This window comes from Venturia canescens, chromosome 1 (genome assembly GCF_019457755.1).
Source record: "Venturia canescens isolate UGA chromosome 1, ASM1945775v1, whole genome shotgun sequence".
In the NCBI taxonomy this organism is placed as follows: domain Eukaryota; kingdom Metazoa; phylum Arthropoda; class Insecta; order Hymenoptera; family Ichneumonidae; genus Venturia; species Venturia canescens.
The window spans coordinates 33,513,073-33,538,891 of NC_057421.1; the positions used below are offsets into that span (position 1 = coordinate 33,513,073).

A 25,819-nucleotide genomic window follows, 5' to 3' on the forward strand; every position below is an offset into this window, starting at 1 on the left:
TCGCATTGCAACAGAATCTCTTGTAAAATGTCGAAAAAGTGGCTGTAGAGAATCACAAAGATGGAGAATAAAGGGGGTGGGGAGATGAGGGGGATACGAAGAAAAGTACAGGGAACTTGAACGATATCAGCAGATAGAAGGTGCAATAAATAAGCTCGTTCAACAATTTTGCATAAAATGCACCCGCGAGTGGATGTCGACAAAACCGTAAAAGCCCACGCTCCTCAAAGCATGCTATACTTCAACGTGTAAATTTCAACGGAATGACTGCTAACCTGCCCAAGACTTGATTTACAAGATAGACGTGTTCTACAATTAGTATGAAGGCAGCAAAATGGATGTAAATGGGTAAACTGGCACGATTTGTTAATGCTTATAAAAAAGTTATCATTTAACAATGATTCGTTGTTCTACATTGACATTCTTAGAGCAGATCTTGTCCCGTTAATTCTTCGTATATGCAGTCTTAGTTTTAAAATATCTTAAAATATTTCCATTGCCAATTTAAATTTTCCTTCCCTGATACTGTTGCAATGAAATAACAGGGTGATCATGATGGGAAAAATGAAATCATTTTAACGTAGCCAAGAACAGTGAATGGATGACAGTTTCTGTAGAAAATCACGGACAACTTTAAGATTATTGTACTGATTTTATGTTAGCTCAGGATTATGACCGTGTAACACAGCTTCATAGAATATGATACAACAACATTTATAATGAAAAGTGAAAATACGCGTACAATTCACGCATTGTATCTATACGTATGTACTGCGTAAATTCTCCGCCAACATTACACACAAAGGGGACGTGTCTTATTGCAGCAATATCAGGGAAAGAAAAATTAAATTGATAGTAGAAATATAGCAAGATCATGTGAAACTAAGATCGGGAACTTTTAATATTTGGAGTTTTTTTTTACTTTCTTGAAGTTTTTTATATGGATCTAACTTTTTTTTTAAACCCGGATATATACTACCTTTTTTGAAAGAGTAAACATTTCTCATTTCAACCGATAATTGTATAGATGAGTTGTTTAAAGTAGGGTAACTTTCTCTATACGATGAAATAAATTTACATTATCGAGTATTGATTCAATTTTTATCAAAGTTTTTAATCGTGATTTGGCTATTTTTTGAGCGTCGCAATTACTAACTATTTTAGAAAGTATAAATTTTCAATCTTCAAGAACAATTTTTCAGATGATTTGTTGAAAGTTGTGTAACTTCCTTCGTGACGCGAAAGCAATGAACATACAGATACAGCAATACAGATATTTTCCATGTTGATGAAGAAAAACTGTTTAATCAATTTCATGGGGGGTAAATCAACTTTTCGTACAGCATTTCATCACTGACATTAAAATTTTCAAATATTCGGCGTGCTTTTTTACCTTTCTGCAGTGTTATCCCAAAAAGTCATCCATGCATACCAAACTACCATGTACTGTAACTCTTTTTATGTCGATGACGTCAAATAAACGTTGACTGCATATTCCCTGAGGACCATATAAAGATTTTTATCAAACTAATATTATTTGTAATTTGTAACAAAATTAGACGATAGATATTAGACAATGAGAGAATTAAACAATTATGGAACGAAAGAATGATAAAATGAGAGAACGAGAAAATTTGATCGAGAAAATATAAGTAAGAAAAAATAATAAACGAGTGAGAGAATAATAGAAGCACAGAATGATAAAATCATGAAAAATAGGAAAAAGATAGAAATAAAGAACGACCGAATCAAAGAGTTACAGAATGAGAACATATTGGGCTGAGAGAATGATAATAAACGAATAAATGACGGAATGAGAAAACGACAAAGTGATGGAAAAAAATGGAATGGATAAATGAAAGAACGAAAGAATGAGAGAATGATAGAATAAATGAATGCAAAAACGATAGAATGAAAATGAGAGAATGAGGGAATAATAGAAAATAGTACGACGAGAGAATGATTACATAATAGGATGAGAGAGAAATATGATGATAGAATGATACAAAAAATTATATAATAAGGAAATGATGGAATATTTGAATGAAAAAAACAATAGGATGAGGGAGTGAAAATGAGAGAATAATAGAAAATTATAGGATAGAGAATCAGAGAAAAATATGACGAGAGAATGGTAGAAGAATAATAGAATGATAAAATATTGAATAAGAGAATGATAGAATTGCAGAATGAAATTGCAGCAATCCCAAAATGATAAATTAGAAGGCTATAAAAATGGGAGGATAAAAGAATGAAAAAACCATGGAATCAGAGAATGAAAGAATGAGGAAAAGAGAGAACAAGACAATGTTAAAATAGATTAAGGAAAGACTGATATAATGATGAGACTGTAGAATGAGAGAAAAATAAAATGTGAAAATCAAAGAATTATAGAAAATAGAAAGAGACAAAATAATAGAGTGAGATAATGAAAGAATAATAGAATGAGAAATGAGGGAATATTTTTAAAAAAACGAAAGTATGATAGAATTACAGCATATTAGGATGAGAGAATAAAAGAATTTTTTTGATCATCGAGTTTTCGATGCTATCGCACTCATGCATTTTGCGTTTTTTTATTAATTTCGCTGAGAATTCTTTATTTTCAGTCCAATCGGAACATAACACGGCTCATTCGAAAGCCAATAAAATTTTCTATACCATGCAATTTTTCTATTTTTGGACCTGTCAATTTGTATCCAAAATTGATTTTTCAATCATTAAAATATTTTTATTCACATTCTGCTCTAAAATCGGGCCCGGCGCACTAGGAGTGTGAGAGAGAGGGAACGAGACTTCTCGAGCTGTCTTTTGCGCCTGTTGGCATGCAAATAGAGGGGGTAGCCGCGCTATTCAGAGGACTGAGGGACGCGAAGCAGAGAAATGTCCATTATTTCGCAGTGACTTACGCTTGTCTAAGCCCAAGAAAGCACAGTATCCCGAAATTTCCCGTGATGCTCGATTTTCTTTCGCTAAATCATTGAATCTCGAGATTGGCTGAACTGATTTACTTGCAACAAAAATCAATGGAAAAAGAAAAATTGAAAAAGAAATCGTCATGAATTTTCAGATCTTTAAATGCAACGATTTATCCATCAAAACGGTTTGAAAAACGCTATGGCATCATAAATTGGCATATCCGTGTACTAAGAGTGCGGCAAGGCTCGCGCAGGCTTTTTTATTACACCCTGGTTTTTCTTTAAATTCTTGGTGTTGAGTCACTATCGCGTCTCTTGATATCTTAATTTCGTTCACGGCTTTTGTAAGAGAACAGTTATTATTAAGAGAAGAAACAAAAATATTTCATCGATTCTCGATCTCGAAGCTCGATCAAAAAAGGAATAAAACAAACGTTTGAAATCTTTGAAAAAACATGTTGAAGTAGAGCCACGACGCGAAGAATATCTCAAAACGACCTATTAATCGCTATTCACGATCGCCATAAATTAACACTATAAAAATACTTTAAAAAAGTAAAAAAAGAACGCCAAGTATTAAAAGACTGCGACCTTGGTTTCGAATGCTCTTTACTATATTTTCAGTCAATTTAAAATTTCCTTCCCCATTATTTATTGCTAAGATGTCATAGTGGGATGATCATGATTGAAAAAAATGAGATCATTCTAGCATAGCCAAGAATATATAGTGAATTTCTTTTATATAATGAATTTCGGTTTCTGTAGAGAGTCGTGTTACACATCTAATGGTACCGGCTAAAGAATTTTGTGACCTCAAATGTTCCCAGAATGATTTTGCGATTAAGAGATTGTTATTCTGATTTTATACACAAATTCACTGTCAAAATTACACACTAACTTGGCATGGATGGTTTTCAAATGAAGCTCACTAATACGCGTTTCTTGATACTACGTGAACAGTGAAACTTGGCGTCGAGCCGCTAGCGCGTCTCTTGATACTACGTGAATAGTGAAATATAAGAAAGTTGAAAAATATGGCACTTCTCACTTGGAACAATTGCCAATTTCATATTACCTTGATATTTATATTATTCGTGTGTCTTTTGGTTAGTTATTCCAACGTCATTGAAATGATATTGTACGCGGAGAATTTTCCACCGAAGAAAATAATCTAGAAGAAGTAGCTGAAATAATTGACGCTCAGGTCGATCTCGAGTCGTCCTGATCGTTCTGCGACCAAAGAAATTGTACATGTACGATGAAGAAAATGTGGAATAAAACGTACGCGTCCTGTTATTTTTTATGCATACGACTTTCCATCCGATTTACACGATACCCCTTAATTATTAGCCGCGCTACGGTTATTAATTGGTGGAAGGAAAGCGTATACGGGCGAGAGATGATGCTTCGACATAAATATCGGTTTCGTTCGTATTAAAGGCGAGAGAGCTATAATTAATTACTTCTCATTCGTCTAAGGCCACTCCACCGTTTGCTACTCCCATCTTCGAACCAATCGCTCATTGAATTGCGATGTGCGCATTAATCTACTAGTATGATTCCGCTAATGATTATCGAAGAATATGAATAAGATTCAAAAAGCTATAGTGCCTCACGGTGTTTAACCTTTACTTAGAGTTATAATAGAAATATACTAAATTTTTAATTTATCGATTAATCCACCTCGTTCAACAGCAATCACTCGATTCAAGCTCAATGGCCGGGACCGGCTCCACATAGCGCATGTCAAAACTGTGGATCGTGCACGTCTCGTTTTTCTGTCTCTGTACGCCTCATGCACGGCCGGTTTGAATCGAGCGCTTTTTCTTCTACTGTCGTTTGATCGTTCAACATTCAGCATTCATATGCCGTGTATTAAATTTTACCTGCACGTTCGGTTGATAGAGAAAAACGGAAACTCAGCGTTTCTTTTATTATCCATAATATCATGGTTTGAAAATGTTATGACAAATTCTATACAACATTTTTTTTCGCTATTTCATATATAGTACTATTTGAAAGGAATCTTCGATATTGAATTCGGCAAAAAACACGGGCGATAATCAATTCAAAATTTTCATGGTATATGACATTAAATGAAACATTTTCATTCTGAACATCATGCTTCCATCTCTTTCATCTGTAATTCAATGCGCTGAATCTGAATCTCAGGTCAGATCGGCTCATACACCCCCAAAATTTTGAATAAATTCCAAAAAAAACGCTAGAAATGGGTTAAAATCGCTACTATAGATATGGGAAAAGTTTTATTAATCTAGATTGAGTACGCTCTTTTTGTATTTGGATGCGCTGCATGCGAATCCGGAGTCTGTTTAACTCGCACGTCTCCAAAATTTTGCTTCCATGAAAAAAAATCGATCAAAAATGAATAAAAATTTCAAAAGATCGTAGTTGTGAATACGAGACAAATTTTCGACACCTGAATCAAGTATATGTTCTTTACATATTTCGAGGGGCTCAATTCGAATCCGGCGGCTAGTAGTTCCGTTCATGCATACTTCCGTCAAAAATTGTAAAAAATAGCAAAACATGTCAAAAAATAGTTTTATAAATATTTTAAACATGCATGAGTCATCTTAAACTATACACAAAAAAGGTCTATAAATTCTCTATATGCAATAAGTTAGAAACTAGGGAAAATCGTATAAAGAACTTGAACATAAAACTATCACAGGCATGATTTTTCTTTGATTTGAATACTGCTGAATTGATTTTTCTTCCATTTTCTGCAAGTAATGAGAAGGGAAAAATCTTCATCTATCTTAAATCGTCCTTCTCTTGTAGCAGATTCTTTTCTCTTCGAACGACCTGTGCAATCGATTCATGAGATTTTTTACGGTATTGAAAAAACAAACTACTGCAATGTAAACTGGACACCACATACAGTTTGTATGGCTGGTGTAACACAATGTTATCACGATGGAATCAGTCCAGAAAGCAAGATTACATGTAATTTACGAAACCTACACGGAGAGTCTTTTATAGCAAAAATTACTGTTTTCATAGTAGAATAATAAACACTCCCGATTAAGGTCAAAGACAACTTTCATCATGCCTTTAACTGTGATATTCCTCAATTTTTGCAGTTTTTTTGAATTTACTCGAAATTTTGAAGGCATATTAGCCAACCTAGCCCCGGATTCGGTTTCAGTAGGCCAAAATACGTAAAGATAGATGGGACCGATTCAAGGTGTCACTTTTTTTTGTGTGTGCCGCCGAAATGAATTATTGCTGAAAAAATATTTATAAGAAATAATAATGACATCTACATTTTCAAATGTTCAAATGCAGTTCAGAGCGTGAAAATTGTAGTATTCAGATATAGCTCAAAGTTTTATGAATATCGCCAAATTTTGATATTTATTTGAGCTAGTTGATGTTTCGTGTTTCGTAAAACAAAATGGATTTAATGATCGAATTGGTTATTGAAAAATGTATAGATTAACCAATCTTGAATCATGAATTCTTAACTGAAACGGTCTTTCCTAAAACCCGATCAACTGATGATAGTGATTTAAGGAAACATACCTATATTCCGCAAAGAATTTATATTCATTGATTTACATAGGATGCTGTCAGCAAATGGACACGGAGTAAACGGAAGTAATGGATTTAACAACAGCGTTCAGACTCTTCAAGGGGCTCCATGCACTCAATGCAGAGAACTCTGCCCTGGAGGATATGTCCCTCATTTCTGGAGGTAATTTTTTCTTTTTATCTCGTAATCTAGTACAAGTTCCAACAAAAATATCATGAGCATATAAAATATTATAATTTATAGGGATTAATTATTTTTCCAGTGTTTTACCTTTCAGACTTTATATTCATTATAAAATACTCATGTGCAATTTATTTCATTCGAATATTTTGTAGAAGAATGCTGTTTTCGAATCGAATAAGCATTGACATTCGTGGACTTTTGTAAAATATGTGACCTTTCGAAAATTGAATGGTTTTTTGGAGCAATGTCATTGACGAGTCCGAGTGATTAGCAATCGAGTATTGCAATAGATTTTTAACTAACTATAAAGATGCCTGTTCACGTGAGAGTAAAATCGCTCTCGAGAGTAGTACTCGCCAGTGGACACGCTGCCGACAGTAACTGCAAACGTGTTGCTCTCAGTCGAGAGAGTACTCTCGAGAGAAACTTTCAGAACGTGGACAGGCACCTTAAGACTGGATTTGTTGCGAGGCATGCGCTAAATTGGCTCACACCGTGTGCGCAGGTGTGATGCATCTATCTGTAATTTGCATAATGATTCACACCCCTTTTTTTTAGTTATAAGTTTCTCGGAAAACAAAAAATCCCTACTGGATCAATTTATCCCAGAAATCATAATTTCGTGGGTGGCCACTTTGCCCCAGAATTCGGAATATAGTAAGTTGCTCCATGTTCCCCTGAATACTTAACTATAAAATAGCATGCATTATTAGGGTATTACTGGGTGGATAATACGAAGTTTCCAAAATTTTTGAAAATTTAAGTGATGATAGTTCTTGATAAAATAATAGTATTGCATTCGTTATTTAAAAATTTCTCACTTAATTAATCAGTTAATATGAACCTATGAACTTAACAAAGTTGCTTATAGTCAATAACTTTTGTAGACGTAAAATAGTGGCAAAGTGAATAAAATAAAATCGTCGTAAATTCTAAAAATATTATATCACCAGGATTTGGGAACAAGTAGTTGATTATGCTAAGTTGCAAATGAATCTACTCAGTAATTATCGAGAAATTGATTAACCTAATGAAGAGTATTGCCTATTGATGAGTTGCGCTGTTGAAATGTGGCAAAGTTGTAAGATGAATATTTGAATATTCTGGCGGTATAGCAGAAGCGCTCATCAATAAACACGGGGTGAGGATAAAATGTTAGAAAAATAAAATAAAATAGCTAATGTCGAAAATATAATAACAAACGATAAATATTACTGAGGTTGAAATACTGAAACATCGAAAAGTCGAATAGTAAAAATGGCGAAACTTTAGAAAGTTGATCGATCAAAATAAAAAAAACGCAGCGGAGCTCAAAATACATACATTTCACTCACTCACTCACTCACTTACTCTCACTCACTCACTCACTCACTCAGACTAGTGATCCTAAATTTCCACCATCGCCATTCTGATTTTGGGTTTTTGAGTTATCGCCATTTTGCATATCTAAGTTTTATAGGTTCGAAAAACTCACTTTAGATTTTTTACTCTATATTCTGGTCTGTCTTACATTAAATACGTAAATATATAAATCAAATTTCCTTTATTATTTATTTCGGTTATAATTATTTATTCTGCGAATCTTAACTCGTCAAGAGACGCGGTAGCGGGTCGTTTTTCATACGCATTCATCTCAGAATTTCATACTCGCGCACACACTCACTTGTGCCGGCTATTACGGCTCTCATACGATATTTTTATTTACAATTAGGATTTTCAGAATTATTCATTAGTATTTTGATAAACGTCCGACGTTGTTGACGTCCCAAAGCGAAGAGACCGAGTTTCACGAACAAAGGCGCGATATCATCGTCGTATGACAAATTTGGGAGAGGAATTGCACGTCATTACGCCTGAACTGGTGTAACATCGGCGGGCAATTTGATTTTGTATCTTATAAATCCCCCTTTTTTGTGACCTTCATGCAGATGGGAAAGACAACAAGTATGAAAAAAACGTGGGAACGCGGAATTTTGATTTTGAAAAATTAAACAATTCAAATTTATTCAATTTCGATCGATTTTACAGGATAATTCGTTTCAGATTTATTGTCGTGAAATATTCGCGATCGCGTTCGCCGATTGTGGGAAATTTTGTTGCGCTCGCCGTTTATGAATTGATCAAATTTTAATTACGCAATTTTCGCTCGTTTTCAAAATAAAAAAAATTCGATAATTCAAAAGTGTTTTGATTTTATACAAAAAAAAAATATTTTCAATTTCACGCGATATAACCTCAAATTCATACTACGGCCTCTTGAATTATCAAAGATTTACAAAATTTACAAGAATCTCGGTTTTTATCTGACTCGGACTCATTTAATTCCAATTTTGAATTAAAAAATGTATAATCAAGAAAAATTTACAGAATTTACAAATTTAAAAATTAATTTACCAACAAACAAACAAAAAATTATCCCTGATTCCAGCAAAGCAGAAAAATAACAAAAAGTGAGGTTAGGTTAAGGATGCGGACTCCAGACTACAGGACGATACGTCGCCGAGTCTCACCAATATCCTGAGAATCTGCGAGGTTAGGTAATTGATTGTCCACGGACCACGGGATAAGAACGTCGTCGGACCCCTCCAATATCCCGTGCAGCAACGGTTCGGAATGTTTTTTAGGTTAGGGATTGGATCCTGGACTACGGGATCGATACGTCGCCGAGTCTCACCAACATCCCAGGCATCCAAGGAAAGTAGGATAGGTTTTATAGGTTAGGGTTGCTAGTATCAGGGAGAATAGTTGAGGTCAGCCTTATTGTTCTGAGTTTTTTTTCAATTGATTTTCTTATTTCAAGTCCAAATTCACTCTGTTAGCGTATTGTTGCATCCTGGTCCTTACAAAGTATTGTACAATATGGCATATAACTTCCGATGCATGTAGCGTGCAGGGAAAAGACAAATGGTTGCAATGATGTAAATCATCCAAAATGCATTCAAAAACGTGCTGCGATTCTCGGTATTTTATGAACAGGTGTTCAAGAAAAAGGATCAATCGATGCAAAGCAGTACTCAGATGTAGCAAGCGATTATTTTGCAAAGAAATTGTCAATTCGGCTCGTGGGTGAAGAAACGCGTATTTTTCGGAGCTTATTAAGGCGTTTTTACATTCACTATATTTAACTGGTTCGATTATTCGCTTCGTCAATTCTGCACACATAACATATGAAACGCAATCAGAAACTTCGGGCTTGTCATAATTGTGATCAATCAGTGCAGTTGTAGCGTTCTTCCGACGTAGTATTTTCCTCATTATTTTTTTGCGTACTACACAACAATTCTAACATGCTTTCTTGCTCGATAATAGTAATTCACATTGTAAGCTGCGTAAACAATTATCCTCCTTGCTGCTGGCATAATCAAAGATTGCCAACTGCAGATGTTGAATTCATGTAGTTTTTTCAGGAAATCTTGAAGTTCCTATCTCGGTAAGGCTCGGTAACACAAGTACGTAAAGTCTGTGTGAGTATGTGTGCGTTTTGTTTTGGTTTTCTATAGCACTCAAAACTGATGCGCTATAGAAAACAGAGTGCGACAGAGATGTACGCTATCCTCCATCCTTCTTTACGTCCCCAGTGGTGCTCGATATGCCAAATTTTGTCTTAAAAACCATTTTTCTCACTTATTTTTTAATTATCGGAAATTAATAGGGTGCTTTCTTACGTATTTTTGTCGTCCGAAAACGATGGTATAAGTATTTTTTCAATCAATTTAATAGCTTTCGAGTTATAAGCGTTTTAAACTTTTAACCCTAATTTTCTCAATGTTGCCGGGGGTTGATCGCAAAATAATTTACACCATTCGATTCAGCGTCATCAAATTAGTCTTAGATCAAGTTTGCAGATTTCCCCTCGAAAGTTGCTCCATTCCTGCATTTTGACTGGACTAACTGAGTGAGTGCCAGGGGGCTGCGCTAAGGTCATAGCGCGCGCTTTCTCGCATCCAAGCGCTATATAACCACTGTATTATATTCGCTCTGTGCACGTGGGCGGAGCAAAAAATCTAATACTACTGCACTAATAGTATTAGTGTATTCATGCATACTGCCAGCGCTACCATAAAGGGGATTCCGGCGTTTTTGGGGGAATACGTATACACAACACACGCTCACTTTCAAAGTAATATGTGTACGCGCACGGAGCGAATAAACTTCTGATCCCCAAGCGGCAGAAAATGCTACTAGCTTATCCAGGCCGCTTCATGTTTCAAGGTTTTATGAAACAGTAACTGTGGTTGCAAGAGCTATAGTTGTCATATAATTTCCAAATATTCATAAATATCATTAAAAAAAAAGAATGGCGAAAAAAATTTCTTTCAACATGAGTATATGAACCGGTAATCTTTCGGATGCTATGGCGTCCTTAGTAGCGACCGTAGCGACATATGAAAGGGGAGGGGGCGGTCAGCTGACACTTTGAATGTGTTACACATGGATACGTCGCTGCGCGCTCTACAGCCCATGAGTGGAACTATATTTTCCGTGCCAAAAGCTAGCACGGACCCTGTTGTTGTTTCATGTAAATCTATGTTCTCTATGTACGCGCTCGGTCAAAACATCGCGCCGCGTCGCGATGTATTTCGAGGTTAGGTTCGGGTTAGGGTCAATTCGCGTCGTTCGGGAAGCGTTAAGCTACAATATACGCATACACTTCACAATATTCACACATTGCAATGCAATGCAAAGGAATTCGACATTTATTAATCATATTTGAACATTAATTTAGAGGAAGTAACAAAATTCCTGTCGCTATAAAACATCAGTTTCACACCTGGTTTCTTCATACTGCACTTTTATTACTTTCTTTTTTTTTCAATGGTACTTTCGCAAATTCAAAAAATTGTAAACTTCAATTTCTTTCTCATCGTCTTTTTGTAAATTAAAAGAAATGAATTCTCCCACAGATTAAGCACTGTTAACAACTCTAGACTGCCGAGCTTCAATTCTACTATCGAAATATGCATTTGCTGTGATTTTCGTCGAGCATAATTTTTGTCAAAGCTTGTACACTCTGCCTGTCCTACATAATCACATCTCATGTACGAATAGATCTCTTACACATATAGAAAGTGGCGCTGTAATCATGGTAATAAAATAACGCCATTCCCTAGTGTTCCTATAGCGTCGAGTGTCAAAATGTCAGTGTTTCCCGAAACCTTACTTATTTGTCATGAAAGAAGTTAAAATTGTCCGAGAAATTGTGCGAAATTTAATGGATCTTCTCATATAGAGAGTCGCGGCAGCGACTCTGAGACAAGTACATTTATGTTAAGAGACTCTTTACCGGAGCGATAACGTTTCCAATTGTTTTCGAAAATTTTCAAAATTTGTTTCTTTAATAATTAATTAATTATAGTATTTCAGAGAATATTGTAAGTTGAAGTATTTTTTATTTTTTTTTCTTTCGATTGCGACCTCTTCCACCTCTGTAGCTCAACGCGTTGAAGAGATATTAATTATTTATTTTTTAATTGCATCAAAAAATGGGTCAGATTTTCGCACACATTTTTGATGTTGATTTGTTTTTTATTTAGTGAAAAATCTGGTGCCATAATATATCTTGTAACGGTACGGCTTTGTTTAGAGCACGCCGTTACACGTGTGTTCGAGCTTCTTATGAGAACAAAGAGTGGGCATGAAAGAAAAAGAAAAGTATGATGGAAATAGATTGAAATTACAAATATTTCATTGAATTTTGAATGTTTCATGGATCAAATTATAAAAATAAAAGAATTTTAGCCTAATTTGAACAGTGCCATTAAAAGGAGCGACCTCGAAAATTGATACATGCGAAATCTGGCTTGATGTTGTTAGAAACTTCAAACTGCTGTAACCGTTGAAAGATTGGTTCTAGGCTACTGACTTTAAGGAGGATTTGTAGGGAATTCAATTCTTTACAAAAATATGTAAGTAGAATATTCGTGATTTTTTTTTTTACAGATTATATGGAACAATATTCACCGAAGTTTTTTTTTCACGTGTTTTTCTTATGGAAAATTGAAGTATGCGGTGGGCCAGTCGAAATAATTTTATTTCGAGCTATCCCTTTGGCTAGCTTCATCGTTTAGCATAATAAGAAGAATTGTGGAGCCCGAAAAAAAAATATCGATTTTTTTCAACACACCCTAAGGTATATATTCATAAACTTTATTTCGCTGGAACGGTAGTGAATGTCCTGACCAATCGCAACTCATGATTTCTGTCGCCGGGATCGCCGGAATCCAAGCTTCCATAGAAATGGGTTATAGCTGGCATCAAGAGGCCTTTGATGGTGTTCTATACAGACATGGTAAATCCATAAATGTGTTAGTAACTTTTACATAATCTTAAGCCTGTGCAAAGTTTTTTCTCAGCAATTACGCTCTGATCGTGTTGGTTTCGGGCTCATTCGAAAGGGATTTTGAAAATTAGTCTCCAAACCAATTTTCGTTTTACAAAACATCTCCTGAGCTCCGAAATTCTAGAAAATCTCGGCCAGAGCCTCAGGTTGGCAGACAACAGGGCTGTCAATGTACTTGTCCCGAGACTCTACCGAATCTCTTCATTTTATACATTTTTTTCATGAGGGTTGACTTTCCTACATATTCATTCATGATTAAATTAGCAGTTTGTAAGACTGAACTAGACTTACAAATCCACGATTCACCCATTTTGGACTAACTTCTCGATCGATGGTCTATCCAGTAATGTCTTAACTAAAAATACAATTTATTTATTCATTTAGCGAGAACCGATTCAAGTCATCGTTAGCGTACCGAATACACTGGAAAAGACACTCGGAGCTCTTTATTTTTTACTGCTGCACGCTCGATGTCATGTGCGTGGGCGTTTCACGCACCTTCACCTCGAGCGAGAATTGCATGCTGTTTTGCCGATTATTACCACAATCTTCTACACATCACGGTTTTAGCTCCCGGGTGAGGAGAATCCTGTCCTGTACCTTCTGTGCAACCCGTGTCCTTTTCTTCTTCACCAGAAGAGTCTCTCCTTAATATATGGGGTATTCCATATTAAGTGGACCACCCCAATTTTTTACAATCTCAAAAGGACTTCATAAATTTTTGGTGTGTCTTTTGAAGTGTCAGAAATATCTACAAATAATTTCAAATTTTGAACTGCTCAATTTTACTCACAGTTTTTGTTTTTTCAAATTCTCTGTGTATTAAAAACTAATGGTTACACAAAAAAATGTCAAAAAATAAAATTTCAGTTTTTGCATATACTTTCTAATAAAACAACTTATTCAACGGTCCGTGTTAATTTTCATGTAATGTTCAACAAAATTAAAAAAATTTATTTTTTTTTCATTGTGAAGAACCCTTTTTAGAAAGCTGAAAATATGAGAAGTATTTGTTTTCATTGTCTACAAACCACGAAAAAATTGGCGCAATCGCAAATCAATATGTACACACTGTTTTGTGTGTTTTTGAGGAAAAAAGCTTCTGATTTTTTTTAAACCCTTGCAACTTTGGGAATAATGGATCGAAATATATATATATTTTTTTTAATCTTGGGTTTTTATTGCACTTTTCGAACAAAGCAAGAAAAAATAGCCGATGTCCACCTTCTTTACTGTTCATCAGCGTGAAGCAAAAAAATGTCGATTCCAATAGAAAGGACTTTCTCAATTTAAAAAAAAATCCTCTCAGAATCTTTGACTAATTTAAATATTTTTGAGACTTGTTTTATCGCGGCATAATTATTTTCCATATTTTTTCTCTTTTATACAAAGTTTTTTTTCATCATATATTGGATATTTTATTGGGTTGAATAAAAAAAACGTTTCGATCCAGCCACGATAGATAAAAAAAATTAGCTCTCTTTGTTTTGCACGGTTGAGTTTGTCACAAAGATATCATCTACAAACTACAAGACTTTTATGAGTTTTTTCTTTTTATTATTTTTTCTCTCCATCAATTCTGATGAAAATTGGTATCCGAGACTTTTAAAATTGTTGATTACGAATCCAGCAATGTATTTTCAAATTTCAAAATGGCAGTCCCAACATGAGGGATTCTCTGTCGAACCGGGCAATTTTTTTTCGACCATCTCAGATCTATCCCATAACTGATTATATCAAAGTACTAGTAAAAAGCACTGTATGTGAATATTTTCAGATTTTTAAATTCATAATTTCAGAAAATACCGTTTTTTCAAATTAATATATTGCGGAAACTTGAAGTAACGGAAAAAAAATGATTCCACATAAAAGTTGTGATTTCGTGTTAGCTTTCGAGCGGACGACTCAAAATAATTTTTACGTTCTGGTAACGATGATTTTTTACGAAAAAAGGGGAGAATTATTTTTCTATTCAAAAACAGCCATTTTTTTTTGGCTGAAAAAATTTCAGAGTCTTTCAGTATGTTTGACGATTTCGCGAAAAAATCGCCAGAGTGGTACGGATCGAGGTTCTAGGGTAAAAATAATGAAACTACACAAATTAAATTTTTCATGCCGGTACCTCGATCCGTACTATTCTGGCATTTTCTTTGCGTGATCGTCAAACATACTAAAAGACTGTAATTTTTTCAGTCAAAAAAGACTGGCTATTTTTGGATAAAAAAAAATTAATTTTTGTGATTTCATTTTTTTACCCTAGAACTTCGATCCGTGCTACTCTGGCCATTTTTTTTTGCGATATCGTTAGACATATTAGAAAACTCTGTAATTTTTTCAGTAAAAAAATGGCTGTTTCTGAATAAAAAAATAATTCCCCCCTTTTTTCGTAAAAAATTATTATCACCGAAACGTAAAAAATATTTCGAGTCGTCCGCTCGAAAGCCAACACGAAATCACAACTTTTATGTGGAATCATTTTTTTTCAGTTACTTCAAGTTTCCGAGATAAATTAATTTGAAAAAAAAACGGTATTTTCTAAAATTATGAATTTAAAAATCTGAAAAAATTCATATAGAGTGCCTTTTAGTAGTACTTTGATATAACCAGTTATGAGGTAGATCTGAGATGGTCGAAAAAAAAGTGGCCGGTTTGACAGAGTATTCCTTATATGGCGATCGTTAAATGCTAAAAATACATCAATTCCCAGGAAACTCAGTATTCAGAGGTTTTCGCGATCACTGATTATGAAACCGACATTGGATTTTCATAATTGAAAACGGTGGATCCAATATGTTGGACGAAAAATTCTAAAAATGCAACAATTTTTCTTCAATTCTGTATGTAGGGGATTTTTCGTTCACTGATTGCGAATCCAATATTAGATTTATTTAATTTAAAATGGTGGATCCGCCGATGGATTTTTCAAAAACAGTAGAAAAAAAATACAAAAGATCGAAACATCGTTTTAAGAATCAAAACCTGATAAGATTAAGGTGGGTCATCGGTGATTCACCATGACAGAAAGGGTAAAAATCATAAATACATCAGAAGCTTTTTTCCGCAAAAACACACAAAACAGTGCGTGTACATATTGATTTGCGATTGCGCCAATTTTTTCGTGGTTTGTAGACAACGAAAATAAATACTTCTCAAATTTTCAGCTTTCTACAGAGGGTTCTTCTCAATGAAAAAAAAAATAATTTTTTTAAATTTTGTTGAACATTACATGAAAATTAACACGGACCGTTGAATAAGTTGTTTTATTAGAAAGTATATGCAAAAACTGAAATTTTATTTTTTGACAGTTTTTTGTGTAACCATTAGTTTGTAATACACAGAGAATTGGAAAAAAATGAAAAAACAAAAACTGTGAGTAAAATTGAGCAGTTCGAAATTTGAAATTATTTGTAGATATTTCTGACACTTCAAACGACACACCAAAAATTTATGAAATCATTTTGAGATTGTAAAAAATTGGGGTGGTCCACTTGATATGGAATACCCCATATGTTAGTAGAAAATGAGCCGAGAAGTGGCTATTTCTCTCACGTGTATAAAGTCAACGTGGGAGCTCGAAGTAGCCAACAGTCGCTGCTGTGTGTCATGACGATCTTCGCTCTTCATTCCAGCTATCTAATTTCTTTCATATTCCTCCATATTCCTATGTATTCTAATCTTAACTTTCCCCTGTAAAATTATTATTTGTGTACAGAGAACGATTATGTACTTTTTAAGATTTCAATTTCATTTTCATTAAGAAAGGTAAGATTTTTTAAAATTTTTATTAAAGACCGTATTTAAAACGGGAAATGCTCTTTCATTTTTCTCTATTATATTCTAAATTTTGGATACTTCCGATTTCAACTTATAGCCAATGGTAGTATGCTTCCGGAACATAAAAACAAACATATTCTCTTTTTTTTACAATTTCTCACTTAAAACGTACAATATTGATTTGAAAAGACAAGATGCGTGAAAAAACTATGAACGAATAAGAATTCAGTTTTTTTTTTAAATGCTGAGGAAAAAACAAACTATTCAAGAGATACTCAAGGTCACGAGAACCTGCCTTATAAGGGTCAAAAAATGGCCATTTTTTGCCTCGTTTTAAGATTATGGTTCACAAAGACTCAACGTTCAACTAAATTAATACTGGTTCTGATTCCTTCAGTATACCATCTAGATTTAAAAAAAAAACGCCATTGAGTCGTGTAGATCAAGAAGCCTTTCATTGTGATCAAGTTAAATTAATTGAAAATTTCAATAAAATGACCATTTCCAAATTGATGCTACAGGTTTGTTTCTAGCTTAATTGACTTCTAATGTGGCTGGTTTTTTATATCCTTTTAACATAGCCATTTTTTGATCCTTAGAAGGCTGATTCTCGTGACCTTGAGCACTTAGAGAGTTGAATTTTGGTATTTGGCGATAGTTTTGAAAGTATTTCGAAGTACCCAAGTTTGAGCAAAATCTAAAGACCCCTCCCGAGAAATTGTGCTAAATTCAATGGATCTGCTCATATGTATTGCATCGGAAATAAGATTTACTAAAAAGCTTGTAATTTGATTGAAACTATAACTCCAGGAAAATATTGGTGGCGATCGAAAATTTGTAAACGTTGAATTGAAAAATAAATGTTCACGTTGTAAGCAACTGACAAACAAACTGATAAACTATTAAATCAAATGTCTTCTACCTCAAAATTGTTTTGCATCACTCGATCCAGTTTGAGTGTGTAGCATTCCGGTGATTGTTTTTTCAATAAAAATAATTCGAGTGCCCTTCACTCTTATTCAGTCGATCATTAATTATTCTTCATCTCGACTTATTCGAGCTATGACATCAAGAAACACAATCTCACATATCAACTGAATATTTTTCGTTACCATTAACGTCACTAAAGAGTGCTCAGAAAACATTGCAAATTGCGTGCAAAAAACTCTACTTCTTTTTGATGCCAAGAAAAAATTAAATATTGATATTTACCTTGTGCGTTTAGCTAAGTAGCTTCGATAAGTTACAATAGAAAGAGAAAAAAAAATAACAAATGCAACGTCCTTGAAAAGTTGAAATGAATTAAATATCGTCGAGTATTATCATTACCAATTATTTCAGATAGAATATTTGGACAGTTTTGAATTTACTTTACCCGAAAATAGGTTATAGGTTATCTTGGAGAGCGGACTCCAAGATAAGTAATACTATTATTCCAGGAGTCGAGGAGTGGTGGGACTAACAGCAGTTGGTTAGTGAACGATTATTTTGGTGAGGGAAGAGTGAGGGCGTATGAGCAATATTGCTCAGAGTACAAGGATTCGTCGATACTAATACTGGGAAGGTGAGATATCAGATCAAATATGATATATAACTTTGACAAGATACATCATTGCACATCAAATTGCGTATTGGCGATGGATGTTGGAGAGATGAAATAAATAAATGTGTGTTAATTGCAAAGCATGAAAGGATCTGACGTATAATCATGATACAGACTCCGATCGGAACGTATGGTTTCCGTCTGGAATATAAGCAGGAGTACACGGTGGTACACGAAAGCTGAGTAAAATTGTAGGGGTTCGTCGGGGGATCCATGGGCGGTTGGAATGCACGAAGCATTGGAAAAGAAGGGTACAAGAAGTATATATGCGGATAAAAATAAAAAAGAGGGTAAAAAGGATAAGGATGATCGTTTCCCAAGGGGTCGTAGGTCAAATCTGGTGGGTATAGCCAGCCGTGAACCACGCGGCCTCACGCGAAAGTAGCGTCTCTGCGTGTGTGCCATAAACGTTGCCCAGGAGTTTCATAGTCCCAACACTGAAGGAAAAATAAAAAAAAGATACGCTCGGAAGGGCGCCCCCTGCTCTCTCTTCTTCTGGAAACCCTGAAACTCTTCGCGCGGCTGCCGCCGCCGCATCTCGTCCACGATGAACCGCTCTCTCTTCTCCAGACGTTAGTATAAACTCCCTCGAATCTTGAATCATCACAAGTATGAGAAAGAAAGAAGTACGTGGCGTTGCTTTCCCTGTAATTAACATACCAAACCTCGGTGTAATGTTCTCTCGGGCCCCGGTTTCTTCGTGCGATCTCTCTCCTCTGTGGTGAGACTGGCCGAGAATGCCGAAGAAAGATAACGAAATAGAGAGCGCAAAAAGCAATATTAAGCTAACAAGCTTAAGATTCGATCTACTTGGCTCGAACAGAACTCTTTTTCATCAACTAGATCCACTTGTGCAGCTTTTTCATTTTCCCATCCGGTAGAGACACGGAGTGAGAAAGTTCTGCTGAAATTGTCGCGGATATACAGAAAAATAGTTATTTCCCGGTACTTTATTTCGGCACTGGTTTACTGCGAAACTTAATATGAAATTTTCTCAGTTTTTTCACAATTCTCCCTTCTGTGTCACTTCAATTCTCACTTTGCAGTGTGGGTAATCCCTCAATCACGTGAATATATTGCCAGTTATTGAAACTTTTGAATCGCGACAGGGAGTACACGTTATTTAGTTTGTAATGAAGTTTAGGGTTTCAATTTTATGAACAAACAATTATTCATGGATTCGAGCTACGTAAAATAACGGTCGTGGTCTGAAAAAAAGATTAAGGAGATTTTAATAAAAAAAATAATTAGATTAATTTGTAAACTCCGGCAAAAAGTGTGAATAATAATGACATGTCTATTTTACGCTGTTAATTTTTGAAACAATCAATTGATTTTTCCGTAATGATCTCATATAATATTAAATTGTGCGGATTAGTCAATTAGCTATTCTAGTCTTTGACTGGATATTATTTGAAAAATATATAGATTGTTTGAGCTCATCCATTTGCTGAGCTCTTTTAAAACGGCTATAACTACTGTTATCCCGGGCCAATTTATTATTGTCGAACTATGCCGTTTTCGACATGGCCGATCATTAATTTATATATCACTATAATCCGTTAAATCATCAAAAAGTCATCAAAAAAGATTCTAGCGAGAATTAGTCCGTTGATCACAAGCTTACAGGATGAAAAAATAATTTTTAAATGATGACACTACCTGGAATAGAAAAAAAACAGACGACAAGTGCAATCAGAAAAGTTATTTTATATTATATTTATTGTATGAGTACTAAATACTTTAGGATTGAACAGCTGTAAAATAAATAACATTATTCCTCATATGTTTGCCGTTTATATAGGCTGGTTGAGAAAAGGTTGTATCAACCAAAAGGAGTTTTCCAGTTTTTCCAGTAAACTCGCCAACAATGAAAGCGAAGATCTTGAAATGCAAGAAATGAGCGGATGTCCACAGGGTGAGAAGTATCGTTGAGATACAAGAGAATTTTTTTTTCAATCCGTAACGTAGAAAAGACTGAAGAGCAAAGCAAGGTGAGATCTCAAGTCGCGATGGATCGAGGCTACTTTATACCGTATATCGAGTGAACTTTTTGATCGTCTTGCACGGGATCCAGAGTCAATCGTTTTTGTTCCTGTTTTACTTCTTGCGTTGTACAGAAAGCGTCTGCAATGACTCATTGGTCGGCTTTTCATCTTGTCGTTTTAGAAATTAAGAAAAATCGATGTACTGAAAGATGATTTTTATGTGGATGTATTTCAAAAAGATTGATACATTTAGGCAAAGATTACGTCTGTCGTTTGCAACAACAGCCAGCTTTTAGCATCGCAAATGTAAGCTGAAGAAAAGCAACGAGAGAAACGATTGGACTGAGTGCTCACATTGACGTAGTCTCTCCAATGAGGACACCGATCCGAGCAAGATCGAGGGAAAGAAAGAATGTCGTTTGTGTTTCGCCCGACAAAAAACCAGAACACCCCCCCCCCCCCTTCTCCCCCCCACCACTCTATTTATGTCTCTTCAGACTCGTTCACTTGTCTGTTTTTCTCTCTTTATCTTTCTCCATGGCGCAGGTTTACTTTGATCTGCCAGTGAAAAGATCTTTCCTCTTGATATATCGAGTATTCTTGCAGCTCAAAAATCTTGTTACTCACTCATCATTTTATTGCAAATTGGAATCTCCAAAGTCATTTCTGGCCAACATTTCATGTGATGTGCAATTTTACAGAAAAAAATCTTTCTACGAGGTCAAGTACGGATATTCGAAAAATATGATGGAAGAGTTTTGTGATAGCTACATCACTACTAGCTGTCTCGAGATATCGTATTACCTATATCTTAAGGAGGCTCTCCAATAAATGAAAAAACTTTAGAAGTGAACGAAATTTTGCGAGGCTATTATTTAAGGGGGTCACCCGTGTGACAGCCGAATTTTTTGGGATTTTTTCGCAACTTTTCTGCTGTGAGAAAAAAATATATACTTTTCAAATTTGAAAGGTTTATTTATTGGTATTTCAACTCTATGATAGAATTTTTCAACTCTGATATCTTCGGTAGATTCGGTGTAAAACTACTCCACAAAAACCCATATGTTTCTCCATGGTCTCCACGATTCTGGGGGATTGGTTTATCTGAGATCAAAAACCCAAAGAGCGTTTTGATTTGTGAAGCAGTGACTATCGCCCGAAATAAAGTCATACAGAAATATTAAAAATTCTCGCTTTGATTTTCATGCCTTAAAACATTTTTGAAAATTGAAATTTTGTGTTTGAAAGCGAGAAAATCAAAGCGAGAATTTTTTATATTCCTGTTTATTCTTATGAATTGTTATCTATAATAAATTGTGCATAAAATATTTCCATAAACATAATTAAAATTGATAACTGTAATTTGGATAATATTGTCACTGAAAAGCTACCTTAAAGCCCAAGATTTCGTATTCGAAGATTCGATCGAGAAAACAAACGAGAAGAAGGCTTGAGGAAGCGGCGGGAAGATAATAATAGCGCCGAAGATTACGATCGGCCAAATAATAGCGTATATTGAACGAGTTTCCGAGACGGCATTAATAAGAAAAAAGTGGGGCTTGCCGAAAAATACTGAGAAATCATCCCTCCACGATATACTGAGTTTTTTTATTTTAATATCTACAAGATGAAGGTAGAAATTGAGCATCATAGATTGTACATTAAATAAATGAAACAATAATCTTACCACATACATTATAAATAACTATTTGAATTGAATTCAAAGTAATCATAATAATACATAGTATAAAATATTCTGCTCAAGATGTTTTCAAACCATTCGCTAGCTTCATTAGTAGAAATATTGTATAATATATCGTATATATCGTATCGTATATATGTTTTATATTTCTATCATTCAAAGTATTCGTCTTTTTGCTTAACGCATCATTCGTATGATCACTTGTACATATGTATGGATAAATCTCTTAAGCGACAGTATGGCGAATAAATAATAAGATTAAGTAGAAACAGCTTTTGCGAAAATCGAATTTCAACGGTGTACCAGCTGCGATTCGATTGTAGTTCCCAACTGCTATAGTGATTTAGCCGAAGAAACTCACTAATCATGCTTGCGACTGACAACAAAGGCGAATGATGTACGAGTAAATGATTAGTTGCTATTGCCATAAATGTATTACCATTATTTCGGAGTGACTCCCATATGTGAGGAATTATTCAAATTATTTCACTTTACCATTAACATTTTTCATATATATTAATCATTATCATACGGGGTTAGTAGCATTATTTGTGATCTGGATTGGTAAAAGATGAAAATGGTACTTAGATGTAAGCTTTCGTGAAGTAATAAATGTGAAATTACCTTGCTCCTGCTCGTATATGAGAACTGTCTTTTTGCCAATAATAATTTTTCGTAAAAAAAGGCAAGGATTATCTGCAAAGTAGCATTATCGCATTGAAAAAATGCTTTTTCGTCTTTTGTCGACTCTTCGTTTCAAACACCGGTGCCAGGATATGTGTTTGTGTGGATGTGTTTCGATCTAATCCGGGTTACTCGTGAGTACCCCGTATGCAGTGTAAGGAACCTAATCAGAAAGGAACACGAGAATCATAGTATGGACCAAGACAAACAGCAAGTCTAGACTCCCTTGGTCCAGAGAATCGCCCGCACGTGACGATTTCTCGCTAGCCAATTCCTTCGTTTCTCTTTCATAGTTTTTGTCTGAGTCTGGTTGAACTTCTTCTGTTTTCCCATTATACCAAGGATTCCAGGTTTTATTTATATTCCGGAACGACTCCTGGCTGTGCCAGATGACCAGAAATGAGCATGGCTCGCAGACCCTATATCCTACTTTATTCGCTTAAGGTCCTCCAATAATAAACTCCTAAATTATTGCCTAACCATCGTTACGTTCCGTTAAGATGATCTAGCGGAGTGTAGTCTGGTCTGAAAGTCACGTAGGGCCATTTGTCGTTTATATACCATGAATTGAAACGGATGAATCATTTGAAAAGCCCTAATCAACAATATATGAATATATGGGTAATTTCATATCAATTCAACGACGTTGCGACGGTGACCCTCTGCGATGTTTTTGATTTTATTTTTATTTTTTAACTCCCGACTGCCCGAAAAGCCGGGAGTTATGCGTTTAGCCAGGATCAACCGTTTTTTATAAATTTTTCATGTAGAATGTTTGTCCAAACGGCGAAACATCATTTAACCATTTTTGGAATACATATTATGCTACTGGTGAGCATGGTTCTTAGCAATGATTCAATACGATCGTATGTATGTTTGTAAAATGATTAGCATAAAAAAAAGAAACTGTTAAATCGCATCTATTCAACCAATAGAATAGCAGGCGATGCCACCATACTGTGTTTAGTAACATACTTCATGCAGTTGTCGCTTGCTCGGATCTCCAAATAAATTTTTCAATTCCCAAATGCCTGCATAGACAAAAAGTCGAGAGTTATGCGTTTGATCATGGTCATCTGATTTTTAAAAATTTTTTTGGAATATATGGGTCATTCCATACCAAACCGACCAATCCGTGACCCCGACCATTTTGGATTTTTCTGAAGATTTTCTATTATTTTGTAACTACTGAAAAAAGTCGTTCCTAATTTTTTTAGATGTTTTTCCCAACTCATCTGATCATATTAAATTTTTCAAAATTTCGTACTATTTTTTTGTGAACGCCCATAACTTCTTCAATAGCAGAGATATTGAAATAGAATAGTAGGTCATTTTTTTCGTCTTGAGTTGTAGTTTTATGAAAAAAATACAAAAAAAAATAACTGAATGAATCTTTATACTTTTTTTTAGTTTCTAACCAAACGTTTTTTTTTCAAACTTGGACCGTTTTGATTTTTTTCAAAAAATTCACCACGTTTTAATAGACTTTTTTACACATGCAGAAAAATTATTAGCTCGTGATATTTATAACTTGGTACTTTTTTTTCTATTTTCTACCACGTGTCAAGCGGAAAAGCGTGTTTCCTCCTTGAATGGACACCGCAAGTAGAGTGATTGGATTAAACATTATTCCAATTGTATATATTAATCGGTTTGAACACATATAAATCGCTATGTATACCACCGGGGCAAAGTTTCCGGACAAAAATCCAGAAAAGTTGAATGAAATTTTAAGAGGGAAAAAAGTAATCGTTGTTTATTTTTAATTCATTAGAATTTCATCACATTATTGTCTAAAATTTTTTTAACCTGAAATATTTACTCTCGGCGTTGATCCGGGTTTTTTTTGTGAACTATGGAGACGTGCTAGAATATCTAAAGTAAAAGAACATTCATTTTTATATTTGAATTTTTCATTGATAAATACCTTGAAAACCTTATTGATAAAATCTTGGAAAAAATTTTGATAAAATTTTAATGAATTGGAAATGAACAAAAAAAAATTTCTTTTTCTGTCGAAATTTCATAAAAAGACCCCCATCGTCTTCGAGTTCTACTTAAAAAATAATAAAGGAAGAAATTTCTGAAAAAAAATATTTAAAAAATTTCTATGCCTAACACAATTACAAATGCAACTTTTTTTATTTTTGGAATATCCTGTAAAACCTAATAGTTCTGGTGGTACACGACAGTTTGGAAAATTTGTCTTCTTTTTGTAAAAACGTGATAATTCTGCAAAAAATAATTGCAATCAATTTTTCCAATTACAAAATTGATGCTAAGAACCTTCGAGGACTCATTCACAGAATTGAGGACAAAAAATTGTATCTAGAAAGGAAATAAAAAGGGTAAAAAACGGACGTTTTTGAAATGACGTAATAACCCTAATAACCACAAAAAAGATCGTAGACATAAATACAATAAAAAAAAAACAAAAATGAAGCGGAATGTCTCTTCTATATTACTTGCGTTGTCCACTCAAGGAAGAAAAACGCTTTTTTGCTTGACACGAGGTAAAAAATAGAAAAAAAAAGTAACAAGTTATGAATATCACAAGCTAAACATTTTTCTGCATGTGTAAAAAGGTCTATTAAAACGAGGTGAATTTTTTGAAATAAATCAAAACGGTCCAAGTTTGAAAAAAAAAATATTTTTGGTTAAAAACTAAAAAAAAGTATAAAAATTCATTTTGTTTTTTTTTGTATTTTTTTCATAAAACTACATCTCAAGACGAAAAAAATGACCTACTATTCTATTTCAATATCTCTGCTATTGAAGAAGTTATGGGCGTTCACAAAAAAATAGTACGAAATTTTGAAAAATTTAATATGATCAGATGAGTTGGGGAAAACATCTAAAAAAATTAGGAACGACTTTTTTCAGTAGTTACAAAATAATAGAAAATCTTCAGAAAAATCCAAAATGGTCGGGGTCACGGATTGGTCGGTTTGGTATGGAATGACCCATATGTTATATTATTGTTGGAGGTTATACCCTAGGGAAAAAAAGGTTGGGACAAGTACATTGATGGTACCTTATTTCCTGATCATGTCACGAAAAGTGTAAAA

The 25,819-nt window shown here is 34.5% G+C and overlaps 1 protein-coding gene across 1 annotated transcript in view; it reads left to right on the forward strand.

Moving 5' to 3' along the window:
• The window catches only part of LOC122410660 (protein espinas-like), a 290,979-nt gene that overhangs the window by 22,175 nt on the left and 242,985 nt on the right, over window positions 1–25,819 (forward strand). Inside the window, exon 2 of the mRNA XM_043419004.1 lies at window positions 6,508–6,639. Within this exon, the coding sequence (XP_043274939.1) occupies window positions 6,509–6,639 (131 nt within the window). The 5' untranslated portion in view covers window position 6,508. The remainder of the gene's footprint in view (window positions 1–6,507; window positions 6,640–25,819) is intronic.